Source organism: Pimephales promelas, chromosome 1 (assembly GCF_988280905.1).
Source record: "Pimephales promelas chromosome 1, fPimPro1.hap1.1, whole genome shotgun sequence".
Lineage (NCBI taxonomy): Eukaryota > Metazoa > Chordata > Actinopteri > Cypriniformes > Leuciscidae > Pimephales > Pimephales promelas.
In genome coordinates, this window is record NC_142769.1 from 36,281,073 (window position 1) to 36,294,032 (window position 12,960).

A 12,960-nucleotide genomic window follows, 5' to 3' on the forward strand; every position below is an offset into this window, starting at 1 on the left:
TGCAGTCTAATAAGCCAGGCTGCAGACTAGCAATGTCAACATGTAGCGCCAATCAGAATCACCAGGGCTCCTAGCACTCAAGGTTGTCTTGGCACACAGACATTACGACACAAAAACAAGGCTATGGGTCCATATCAAGGACCTGTAATTGTTATGAGTTTGGCTGAGGAGAACTGCCTTGTTTTTACTGCATGCTTTCACTTGTGTTGTATGACCAAAGGCCCAGTGAGCAAATCTTTACAAGTCATGCTGGAGTCGTATATTATAAGGGAATCTGACAATAGGGAAATAAACATAGAACGAAATGACAAACACCAGAACTAGCGCTCAGAGCAGCCGAGTCCTAAAATAATGTTGTTTTTTTTACAGAAGGGTTTGCCTCTCTCGCACCTGCAACGCAGCAAAGTGGGCATTGACAATATTTGACATGTCTCCGACTGCATTTCATGACCCTTTAAATGAAGTTAGCAGTCTCCATTTGTAACGTCTGTCAGTATTCCCCAAGTTGCTGCTAATTCACACTCCTGGTGCTTGTCAATTGGTGCATTCAGAAATGAGAAAGCATGATTTCACTTGAATAGCATGGAAATAATCAAAAACAGCATTACACTGCATTCATCAGCAGACAGCTTGAGACTGAACTCATGTACACATGTACACACAGATAGAGAGGCCCATTGCTTGGAGATGGTACCCGGATGCCTGGTAACCGGAATCGATTTTCCTCGGCTCGCTAAAGAACCAGAAACTCGTACAATATGCAAGTACATCTATGTGAGATCCCACCCAAGAGATGCATTAAACCGGCAATGCAACTGTACTCAGTAACTCTATGCACGCAGTAAAGCTGATGGATGGAAAAGGGAATGGAGGCTTTGAGTAATACGAGAGGGGGGAGAAAAAAAAAATTGGACAAAAGCACATTGTTGTTGTTACATTAATCTGGATACAAGAATGGGAATTTTCCTCCTCATTATGATCACACGCTGCTGGGCAAGCGGCTCCATTTTCTTCCCCCACCGTGCCCTGGCAGCTCGAAGCATCCCTGCTGAGGCGGCTTCCTCACCGTGATGAGTTTTTGACAGGCTTTACAGCCGTGCCAGGCAGAGCAGAATGCTGCCAGTTTTTTGGCGGTTATTAATCTCCCCATCTCTCCCTCTCCATGCCTTTGAGATGGAAGAGCCATCTCATAATTGTTAAGCACACTTCTTAGAACAACAGTTTGTTTAAGCACATGTGGACTATGATTTGAAACTGGAATGTGGAATGATTTGGTAGAGCTCGGGAGAATCATCTAGGGAATAAATATTATCTTCTGCAGGTGTAAACCCCACTCAGGCTGATATTATATCGTTATTAGAGCTCTGGGCTAAACATACAACCATAATTTCAGCATACATGTGTATCAAATTACCCATAACACTTTCAAGATGATTTAGCCATTGAAAGGAATGGCAAAAAGCTGGAGCCACTAATGGCGACTAAATGACGCTGAAGCATCTCAATGAGGTCACATCAGTGAATTGCACTGAATGGCGATATAAAAAAGATCTCATAGCTAGGAATAATTACATTAAAAATCTAATCAGCCGAAATACATACAAGATATGAACCCTCTCCATTGAAAAGACTGAAAAAGAGGGTTTTGTTCAGCATGTGAAACACAGAAGCACTGCTGCCATCTGCTGTCTCTTCAAAAAAACAGTTTTGGCTTGCCAGAGTAGCAAAACCCATTATGATAATTTAAGAAAAGGAAACATTTTGCAAACAAAGTGGCTAAGAAATTATGCTTTTAGGTTCATTAATCTGTCATGCATCCACTCCACTCAACTCAACTAAAAAAAGGAACATTCTGCTATTGTTTACTCGCCCTTAATCTTTTTTTCTTCTTCTGTGTAAGCAGTGGAACACAGAAAAAGATTTTAAGATACATGAGGATGAGTAAATTATGACAGAAAATTAAAAAAAAAAACTCTTGATTTGATTTTGAATTAGCAGCAGAGTATCACCATTTGTATTGGACATGGTAAACTAATGGTGTTCAATCAATAATTAACTTAGAGATCAATGTAAATAATAAGGCATGACAATAAGATACATCAAAAATCTATGGCAAAATTGTCTGAAACAATCATGGTGCTGCCAACATTATTTTTGTCAGGATTGTTAGTAAAGTCAAGTACTAAAGATAGCAGAGATAATCATTCCCACTCATTTTTGCGTATTCCCATCATTGCACTTATTCGCATGGACTTGGTGAAGGAGCAGATGTGGAATCATGATGTCTTTCCTAATTATATGACCGCATTGCTGGAAGACATGAGTAATGATATAAGCAGTGTTTTTTCTCAACAGCACCCTCATTCACAACATTTCCAAAACCAACAGTCAATACTGAGGTTTCTCATTCTAAACACTGACACACCCTCTCCTTCCTGCATTAACCACTGTATCAAAACCACACAGAAATCAGATTTAAAAGCAAGTATATTTATAAAAATTATTCATTGTCATTGTCTTAATTAGTCTATATCCGGTACAGAAACATCCAGTCAAAACAGGGTGACTTTTATAGATTTCTGAGTTGGCAACTACACTATCAAAATCAAATGTGGGGGGAAAAAGCACATTTCATAGATTTACAGTAAGTGATTAGATTAGAGTAGCATTGTTCTCAAATAGGAGGCCGGGCTAATAGGTGGCCTCAAATAACTTCTAGTGGGGCCCCAATAACATAATAATTACAACAAAAACAACATTAAAAATAAGCTGAATTTTGGGGTTTGTTTGTTTTATTAAAACAGCAGTACCGGAGGTACATATCAGATTAGATGGGAGGGCCTTTAAATATTGTCTCGGACAAAAGGGGCCTTGGAGTCAAAAAAAAAAAAGGTTGTGAACAGCTGCATTAGTGTATGTGACCTGCTCTGAGCAGTGTCTTATTAGAGCTCAGATTTACTATGAAATTGGACCTATAGACAGACAGAGAAAAGATTAAGGTATCAAAATGCCTTTAAGAGCAGAGCATTAACAAAACTAGGGGTGTAAAGCGGACATTTCATCATGATAAGATTCGATATCAATTAGCCAGTGATATGATATTTGCCAATACCTCAAAAATTCTGCAATAAGATTATGATTCAGGGGTATATCGATTGATTTCACGTTATTATGATATTATGTGCCTATTTTACACAACCAGTTAAATTTTTTTAGCTTACAAATGCGAACAAAATATATAACATGAACATTTCTCTGGAAACTGCACATCCTGTACCTCAATTGGGACATCCACAATAAAAATGTAAAATAACACTACAGTCTTCACTATATAAATTAAATATAGATGAATCCCTATTAGAGCTAATGCACGTTTACTTACTGAAACACATCATAGACGGACATTTTGACATCATTTTGTCTGCACTTATCTGTTCAAGCACAAAAAGTAGAGAAAGATAACTTTCTCTAAAAGTTTTTGCGCTCTGTCTGAGAGGTGGCTCTCTGTGTGCACGCTTTGGATGTGTGCGCATTGAAAACTTCTCACAGTGTGTGAGTACCCAAATGAGTTCTCTTTAGTGTCTTCTTTGCTTGAATGTTTAAATTGGCAAGGCTTAAAATACAGGCAACTGATAAAGTTTTGTGAGTTTTCAAGCACTGGCCTGATCAGGACAGTGACAGTTCTGTGACAGAGTGTCAAAATAAAGGTGCCTTAAAAATATATCTGTATCAATTTTTTTACACGTTGCATCATCATTTTGTTTGTCATTTGATCGTACTGTTACAACCTTTTTATGTCCTGCACAATTAAAGTTGATATTATCTACTGCAATAATATGTGTTTTTATTGGCAAGTCTGTTAAAAGGGCACTTCAAGAAAAAAACAACTGTAACCTTGAATCCCCCTCACAGCTCAAAAATGTTGATCATTCTCTAGTGCCAAATTTCACACTTTTGGTAGATTATTTCATAGTTAACTGCAAGACCACTTGATCCGACCAAAAGACTTCATTGATCCGAGACATATGTGGAAAGCAAACACTGCAGCTAAAAAAACAACAACTTAAAGACACAGTCAGAACGCATGTCCAACTCAAGCATATCTATGTACTCACGAGCGAATCTGATCAGCACAGGAATCTAGTGTGTAATTGATAAGTCTTTTTTCCTCTGTATGCAAGTTGGACTTAATTAATACCAGTAGAGCGGAGATTCTTTCTGGACAAGTCTGACATATTTATCACGGGACGTCTGGGTAAGGCACTCTGGAGTTCGTCACACACGGTGTCTAAACACTAACCTGCCAGATGTGTTAGGATCTTTTTTCTGAGGCAGCAGTTCCCATCAACGGGCAGAAGCAATTACTAGAGGTTATCACAGGTCATCAACTGCAGAGAAGTGAGGATTTGGATTTCCTTCCTTCAAACTCCTTTTTCTACATCTGAATATAAAGATTCCTGGGGAGAAAAAAAACCCATTTAAACATCCTAAGAGGATAAAAGAGTGAATTTTAGGAATTCTTTATCAGTGTTGATGTCTTTAGAAATTGCATTTACCATATGGCACGTCGGTCTATTGCTGCCATCCCAGAATGCATTGCCACTTCATGCAGTAACACGATCTAAATACAATCCAGATGTACTCCACCAATTGGTCTAATTCCTTCAAGCCTCGATATTTCACATGACATATATTAATCATCTGAGGCATGTCACAGATTTCTGCACTGATAACAACATCCCTCCCTTCAAACGACGGCTGACTCATTCCAATCAAACCAGTGGGGCGGTTATCAAAACAATGCTGCAAAAAGGGAGGGAGACAGACGTCTCCCAAGCTGTTGCGATCAAGTGACAAAACACTAAGTGCTTCCACCTTTAGTTTATGAAACTGCGGTTTCTGTTATCCGATTCAAAGAACCAATCACAAGCTTTGGAGGTCAATTCAGAGGGTTTTGTTTTAAATAAACACTAAGAAAGGTCATACAAAAATATTCTATTACCATCTTCACAATAGCACATGAAGTACACCCTTGAAGGTACAGCTGATAAAAGCTTCAAATTATATTATTCTATACAAGACAACAGGTGTGGACCTGCCAAGGTAGATTTCTGGAATTGGCTTGCCAAAATAATCTGTTACTGTTGGATAGTAACATTTCCACATGCAAAAATGTTCAGGTTTTCAACAAGATAACTCTCAACTTGATTCAACCTGCTGCTTTATCTTCCCTGGCAGAATCTCAAAGCATTGTCAGTGCAGTTCATGAAGAGACATCCTCTTGTCCTCAGGCTTAAAAGCCTCTCTCCAGGGTCCTGAAGCATGGGCCCAAGGCCGAGAGCTGGTCCAGGGCAAGGGGCCAAACATATCAGCAAGCCAGTACCCTGCCTGTAGGGCCCCACGGTCAGTCCTCCTCTGAGGAAAGCTGGGCCCCATCATCATGTACCTCTCTGTAGGCCTCCAGTGGGCCTCCTTCTGGGTTGTAAGTCTCCATCCTTATCCTCAGACCATCTGCCAGCTTCTGGGCAGCTTGTTTGGCCTGCAACTCCTGAAATGAACAGTATACACAATTACATGAATGTACTACTTCCTGAATACATAATGAGGCAGGAACAAAAACACACAAGAGGCAAACCCGTGAAGGTTTTATACTCTCAGCCGGGAATATTCAAGTAGTACTTTTTCGAGGCCTCAGATGCTTAGAAATGTCATTCATCACTTTGATCATTCAAAACTCACTTTATCTATGAGCAAGACATCTTCAACCTACCAGGTGCCTTCTGGTCTGCTCTTGCTGAAGGTCTGATGACTCCTCTAATGACAGCAGCTGAGCAGGACTGTGGTGCAGGGGTGGAAGCTTAGCCGAAGTAACGTCATCCAGGTGTTTTCGGTCTTGTTGTCTTCTGGCCTCTGCAGTAAGTGGTGTGGTGCTGCCAGAGGCCTGACTAGGTGATGTAGATGTCGACTTTACACTTAACCTAAAGAAAGAACAGAGACTTTTATCCAGAGTGACTTGCAGAGCATTTTAACTATGGATTTTAAAAGTTTATGTATTTCCTAGGACTTGAACCCATGACGTGGCTGTCTGTTACTAGCACCATGCAAGGGAAAATTAACCTGAGACCTGAAGCTATTCAAGTAAAGTATTTAAGGTTAAACATCCATAAAATCATATTCCCCACATTCTAGATCCTTATATTCTCATTATAACTAGAACAAACTATAAAAAGTCTTAATTTGTAATGTAAATATGAAGTGTATTAATGTAGTTAGCATTCAATTTCAATTTATTAAAATAAATACAAAGCCATGCAATGACAGTGTAGTTCCACTACTAACTGGTTTGGTTTGAATCTGGGCTTCCTCATATTCACACTTTTCTCTGTCCTCTCCAGGACCTCAAAGCAATGTGGTTTCTTCTGAAGCTGATTACCCAGAAAGGGTATACTAGAAGGCAGGGGTTTGATGGTGCCTTGGTTGGAGGAGTTGTTACTTTCATCAAGTGTTACTCGTCCAAACGCCTCCACAAGCTCTGTGTCTTTCATCAGTGAGGCTGGTGCATTCCCACCGGCTTTTCCTAGCGTTCCAGCAACCTGAGGCCGGGATGTCAAAGACTCCTCTTGGCCAAACAAACCACCATTTTCCTGTATGTTAGCCTCATCAATATTAACATTGGCTTCCTTTCCGTCATGGGATGGAATAATCATGTCCAAATTTGAGCCTAAATGCTTATCTGTGCTTCGATTGGCAAGGGCTTGCTGATATTTAGCCTGTAACTCTGTCCGGACAGAGATTAAATTTGCTTGTTTTCTCTCTTCCTCCTCCAGATGTCCAAGTGCAAGGTGTACTTTCACCACAAAGTCAGCAATCTTCTTTCCTTTATCTGGGAGGCTCTGAACAAATCTCCTGAAAAGATCATAAAATTACAATTCATTTTTAGATATATTTATTTATATAACACTTTAAACATTAAGACTTTTTTCAAAGCAGCTTGATAGTAATACACAGGAAAATAACAGTGTTAATGTTGCAAACTTCATCAATTACTTCAACAATGCAACAAATTAATTTGTATTACATATAAAAGGGGTGTTTTTGCTTTGAATTATAAATTGCCCCAACTTTTATGAGCAGCAGTGTACACTACCACTCATGGGATTTATGATGCACGGATCTGTTGTTTACACGACTAATAAGAAAGTTTACTGTGGGGGCGCCAGTGAGTGAGCAGTGAGTGAGTGAGTGGACCTGGAATGATCCAGAATATTTAAGCAGCACAATATTTTAGCCAGTATATAGATATGTTATGATTATATTCAGGGGAACGGGGCTAAATAAAATAAAAAGGTAGAGGACATCACTTACTTATTAGACAGTAACTTTTCTTGTCGAGAGAGTATCTCAAGGAGCTCATCTTTACTCTTGCTTCTCAGATCACCCACTTCCCCCTGGCGCGCTGTCCACGCCGCCGACATGATCAGATCTGTGAAGAATGAGTAACCCAAATACAAATTACACACTGAATACAAATGTTCACTCTATAAAGCTTCATGACTGATGATACAGGGCGCTAAATATCCACTGCCATGTGTCAAAAATAAGCAACGACAATGAATGAAGTAACCAACGATAATACCTAGCATACAAGTTACAAAATAAAAGGCCCAAAGCAAAAACAAGCGTCTACAGTTGAACAGCCATTCTCCCAAAAAATTGAAGAAATAAATGTAATAATAATAATGAAAACATATTGTTTAAAATAAATAGATTTGTTTGTTGTCTGTATTTCATTGTTAAAATAAAAAAAGCTATCGAAGTCTTCGAAAGAACAGAACCTAGGAAGAAAGAAACAAAGAAATAAATGCCATTGCACTGGTGCCATCTGCTGGGCAAACTCATGCACTCCACTGTGAAGGTTCAAAATAACAGTAAATTAAATTACATTTATTACAATAAATTACATATTTAATTTAGTCGTAGATGACGGAGATATGTCGCTCTGTTGAATTGAGCAGAAATACACATTCATATAGTGCCATAAATACCATTAAAAAATTGACTTGTGTGCTAGATTTCAGTCACTTTCACTGAACAAAATTTTTATATATTTTTGAATTTAAATATTTTGATGAGAATTGTATTCCTGTGCCACATGGGTAATATGGCACATTATTTCTCATTGAGAAATAATGATTTGGAAAATATTACCCATGTGGCGCATGAATACAAAATATTAAAATGTTACTGTAATACAAACATAGATCTGAGAGGTATGACGGTACAAATTATTGTAATTTGGTAAAATGTGAATGGTAAAATCAGGTAGATCAGGTCTTATCAATGAGATTCAGAGAATAAAGCGAAAATATTAGTCCTTATTTTAATTAATACAGTCTCTGAATAAACGTGTTTGTTTGTTTATTTATTTAGTACAATTGCTTATTTTTTTTTACATTTGCAAAAGAAAAATACAGAGATTAAAATTTTAAAAATAAGTTACTCTTTAACATCTCCATGTGACGTAATGACGTCCACTTGGAAACGCACTGCTGTGTTCCGACACTGCGTTGTCGTAAATCTTCCGAATTGACTCGGGTCCGCCAGCCATCACACAAGTACAAGAGGTAACGCCTGGTTGAGCTTTGCGCTCCGGCGACAACAAAAGAGCGATCATGACGAGTGGGTATTGATTTTTATTAATTTGGTTGACATTATATCAAGCTTCTATGGTTACCAATGTTAGCACTTTAATGGAATCCAGGTTTCCGGAGCAATACAATAACAAGGCTAACCAACTAGCCAGTTAGCTTATTCGGTGGAAAGTTCAAGAAAGGAAATCACAAGATTAGGCTTCTAAACCAGGCAAAATGCAGATTTGGGGTGATGTTAGTGAAAATTATTTATTTATATAAATACTACGACACGGAAAACTTTTTAAAACATTGTCAAAAAGTTGACGGATGTTTAACATTAGCAAACTTAAATTATATAACGTTAGTCGATTGCAATGCATCAGTAATGCCACCCAGCAAACACAGCGATTTTTTTTTTATCTTATAAGAAAACAATGTTGTTAATTTTGTGATATCGACGATAGTAGGTAGTCTATCGTTTTGTGCGGATGTTGTTATTTTGTTGAAGGGTCTCTGGCGCCTTCATTGCCACGTCGCCTCACTGCCACAGATGATTATACTGTACACAGATTTGGGTTTACGTGTTATACTGTACACAGCATCAACCTTGCTCGTTCTCTAAATACACTTCTTGACAATGGATAGATTTGCCAATGACAGATTGGAGATTTTGAAACAAAGTGGCATCTTCTTGTTGACCCGTTCAATCATGTGCAATCTTTTGCTTTTCAAGGGAGTTGACAAGAACAAGCCATTAAGAGTGTTGAAATCTCTCGTCCTGCAGGGGGAAATCAGCGTGAGCTTGCCCGTCTAAAGAATGCTAAGAAGCAAACTGATAATACCAAGGGGAAGCGAAATGAAGATGGCCTCTCAGCAGCTGCTCGTAAGCAAAGGTACACTAAAGAGAACAATAACATATAGATGCTTGGAATTACAAAGTGCATTCCTACTGACTGTGAATATGATTTATTTATTTTTGTATTTCAGAGATGCTGAAATCATGCAGCAGAAACAAAAAAAGGCAAACGAGAAAGGAGACCCTAAAGCCAAATAACCAGTGTATGGGGTTGTGACCGACATGGCATCCAAGATCTTTTTTCCTTTTGTCAAGAAAAAAAATATCTTTCATTGTGTAGATGTGGAGAGTTTGATTCTTTAATGTTTCATCCCAAACTCCATAATGTGCTTGAAAGGGCATATCAACCTTACAGTACATAATGATTTGTGTTCAGCTATGGAGGAGGAGAGAGTTTCTTATGTTCAAATAATCCGAGCAAGCCCAAATAAATGGGAGTCTCAAAATGTCTGGACTGGACTTGTAATCTTGTATTTTTGTATAAAGTGCCCTTCTTAATAAAAATGTACATTTTAATGCACACCTACCAATTAAAATGTTATCCCTATAATACTATATGCATGTGTGTTTTAAGAATTTAAGGTTTTTAACAATTCACATTTTTTCTTTACGGAATTAACTACGATTGAGGGCAAATTTCTATAAACCGCCAGCCGTAACCAAAAAACTGTTAAGCAGTTCCAAGATGATAATTGACTGTTCAAATAATGCAGTGCATATTTCTAATCTCACTGATTTATTTGATGTTTAAAATCAGTTGTGAACTCTCAGTGCCAGCTTCTTTACTGGCATAACTGGTACATTTTTACTCATTCAGCGTTATGTGGTGTTTGTACTTATTTGGAATGTCAGTAATCTCTTCATATATGATAAATTAGCTTTGACATATTGTGCTATAATTGTGGTGTCCATAGGGTACCCTGTTGGAACGGACAATGCACATGCCACCACTGATAGTACATAAATAATCCTGTGGCAATGAAAAAGCATAATATATGAGGCCTGTGTCGCAAAACAAATGCCATATTACCCTTGTTATATATGATGTCAGCTTTTACAGAAAATGTCCTTACTTCCATGAATCACTGAATTAGGTGCCCTGCGGCGCACTAAACAACACGCTCCTAATCTGACCACGCATGGGATTCTATTTTAGAATCAGATATTAAGTCGAATATTTTGGTTTGCTGAAATGTCTTCGGAGGGCGGGGTTTTTCAGAGAGGAGGCGGGGCTAGCGAATGGTTCTTATGGCTCTGGTTCTTTCGAACCGCTCGTGAACGCTGACATGGCGTTTATTTTTTACAAGTACAGCTATAAAATAAAGCCATATGTTCACATGTTCCGATTTATTACGCTTTCAATTAAGTTTTAATAATAAGGAAAATGTTGAAAACTGACTGTGTCTGCAGCAATGATTCAGATCATAAAACAATTAATTAATTAAGAGAATAAATGTTCCAACTATGAACAATGTGTGTGTTGACAACAGTTTCATACAAGCAGATTTACCATTTCTGCTATTAAACTTTTAAACCAGTGAAATCTGATTCTTAGCCTAGTGAATCTGATTTATAAATCGTTCAGGCCAGAAAAAAGATCCGACTCACAAACAATTCTTTCAATAAAGCATCAACTACAGCCTTCTCAAGTTTTACACAGCCATGGTAAAAATAAATGTTAAACTGCTCTGGGACAGGTTTTGTTTAAGACACCTCTATTGTCCATCGTTCATTCATGATAACAGCTCACAAACAGATATTAGACCAATCAGCTGTGAGCAAAGTGACATAACTCTGACGTACCCAAGTCCATTCTCATTGTAGTAAGCGTACTACTAGTAGCAAAATGGCTTCACCGTTTCTGGATAATCCTGTTGATATCGGAGCCCAAATTGTACAAAGGGCTTTACGAAGAGAAAGAGTTCTTAGAGATAAGCAAAACCCCCTTGCATTCTCTGACGCGAACTTACACGAGAAATACCGATTTTCGGCGGAGGGAATGTTGTATCTTTGTCGGCTTCTAGAACCCCATATTAAGAACCCGACGCGGCGAAGCCATGCGACCACTGTCCCACAAATGATTTGTATCGCTTTGCGTTTCTTTGCGAGTGGTACATACCTGTATGAAGTGGGCGATGCCGAGAAGCTCAGCAAGAACACAGTTTGCCGAACAATTCGTAGGGTAGTTATCGCACTCCAGAAATATCTAAACAAATTCGTTGTGTTTCCTGGTCATTTACCCACTGTGGCCATAAAAGAGGGCTTCTCCAATATAGCTGGTAAGATTGATCAACACACTAATACAAATAACGATCGATATTAAGAGTTGGTAATGCTGTGATCTTTTGCAAGGATTCCCTAGAGCTATTGGAGTAATAGATTGCACACACATTCCAATCTCGACTCCAATAAAAGAAATTGAGGCTACTTATCTCAACAGAAAGGCTACTCACAGCCTCAATGTTCAGGTAGGTATATTGCATTTAACCAATATACATCCACATGAATTATAGTAGAGGTAAAACGTGGGACTCACCAGCAGTATGTTCATTACAGATTACTTGTGACCATCAGTGTATGGTCACAAGTCTGGATGCCAGATGGCCTGGCTCAATGCATGACAACCAGATTTTCGAGAATTCGTCGTTGTGCAAGCGTTTACAGGAAGGTATGGTAAAATAGGAACAGTAGACTACACTTTACAAAAATGGACTTTTATTGTGACACTTTTTTTCTGTTCATTTGACAGGGCTGTTTGACGGTGTGCTGGTGGGAGACAAGACTTATGCATGTCAGAGCTTTCTGATGACTCCCTACCCTGACCCTGAGACAACACCACAGCATGACTTTAACATGGCCCTCAGGCAAACCAGGCGCAAGATTGAAAAAACTCTTGCCATTTTAAAGGCACGGTTTAACTGTCTTCGTGACCTGAGAGTGTCACCAGAGCGGGCATCTCAGATTGTGGGTGCATGTGTTGTCCTTCACAACATAGCCACTATAAGGAAGGAGCGAGTGCCAGAGGAATATTATCTCCCCCCTGATGATGATATTGATGATGATGTTGACCCCATTACTTGGGACCATCCTGCTGGCAGAGCTGTCAGAGATGCCATCACTGCAGAATATTTCACTGACCAACTAAATACGTTTGTTTGAGAGAAATGTTTCATATTAGGCTGTATTAATGCATTAACCTTTATTGTCATTAAATTTGTTTTCATCTATTCTCATGTTGATGTTAAAAATGCTCAATGGAAAAACAATGGCTGGAAAGTAATTGTTCTTTCACATTAATATGCATTATTCTAAATCTTTGTTAAAACCACTCCACAGGTTGTGAATTCTCATACATTTGGAATGTAATATATTCTTCAAGTATAATTTTTATACATTTATTTTTTTAATAAAAATTATATTATCCACATTACAATTTGATTTGAAACGTTTCATTTTAAACTCTTGCGTTTC

At 38.4% G+C, this 12,960-nt stretch overlaps 3 protein-coding genes across 4 annotated transcripts; 2 read left to right on the forward strand and 1 right to left on the reverse strand.

Moving 5' to 3' along the window:
• Positions 1–4,939: 4,939 nt before the first annotated feature.
• Positions 4,940–12,115, reverse strand: polr2m (RNA polymerase II subunit M). Of its 2 annotated transcripts, none has more exons than XM_039689057.2 (5): positions 12,026–12,115; positions 7,366–7,483; positions 6,340–6,906; positions 5,771–5,978; positions 4,940–5,548 (listed from the first exon to the last, which is right to left on the reverse strand). In XM_039689057.2, the coding sequence occupies exons 2-5, from the start codon at positions 7,473–7,475 to the stop codon at positions 5,405–5,407; spliced, it is 1,029 nt and encodes a 342-aa protein (XP_039544991.2). In that variant the 5' UTR covers positions 7,476–7,483; positions 12,026–12,115; the 3' UTR covers positions 4,940–5,404. The 2 variants fall into 2 exon arrangements, with proteins under 2 accessions (XP_039544991.2, XP_039544990.2); XM_039689056.2 differs by lacking the exon at positions 12,026–12,115 and adding an exon at positions 7,637–7,796.
• Positions 8,540–9,943, forward strand: serf2b (small EDRK-rich factor 2b). Its single transcript, XM_039689058.2, has 3 exons — positions 8,540–8,679; positions 9,418–9,526; positions 9,621–9,943. Exons 1-3 carry the CDS (start codon positions 8,673–8,675, stop codon positions 9,685–9,687), a joined length of 183 nt encoding a protein of 60 aa, XP_039544992.1. The 5' UTR covers positions 8,540–8,672; the 3' UTR covers positions 9,688–9,943.
• Positions 11,275–12,716, forward strand: harbi2 (harbinger transposase derived 2). The gene is made up of 4 exons (XM_039689055.2): positions 11,275–11,768; positions 11,842–11,957; positions 12,046–12,157; positions 12,239–12,716. Exons 1-4 carry the CDS (start codon positions 11,336–11,338, stop codon positions 12,646–12,648), a joined length of 1,071 nt encoding a protein of 356 aa, XP_039544989.2. The 5' UTR covers positions 11,275–11,335; the 3' UTR covers positions 12,649–12,716.
• The last annotated feature ends 244 nt before the right edge of the window (positions 12,717–12,960 follow it).

Excerpts from the sequence above, each read along its gene's own strand:
- harbi2 (XM_039689055.2), top strand. The coding sequence starts at position 11,336 with ATGGCTTCACCGTTTCTGGATAATCCTGTTGATATCGGAGCCCAAATT. Across the intron at positions 11,958-12,045 it reads CTCACAGCCTCAATGTTCAG|ATTACTTGTGACCATCAGTG; the intron begins GTAGGTATATTG and ends TGTTCATTACAG. Across the intron at positions 12,158-12,238 it reads GTGCAAGCGTTTACAGGAAG|GGCTGTTTGACGGTGTGCTG; the intron begins GTATGGTAAAAT and ends TTCATTTGACAG.
- polr2m (XM_039689056.2), bottom strand. Across the intron at positions 5,979-6,339 it reads CCCAGATTCAAACCAAACCA|GTTAAGTGTAAAGTCGACAT; the intron begins GTTAGTAGTGGA and ends TTCTTTCTTTAG. Across the intron at positions 5,549-5,770 it reads AGCAGACCAGAAGGCACCTG|GAGTTGCAGGCCAAACAAGC; the intron begins GTAGGTTGAAGA and ends TGTTCATTTCAG.
- serf2b (XM_039689058.2), top strand. Across the intron at positions 9,527-9,620 it reads GCAGCTGCTCGTAAGCAAAG|AGATGCTGAAATCATGCAGC; the intron begins GTACACTAAAGA and ends TTTGTATTTCAG.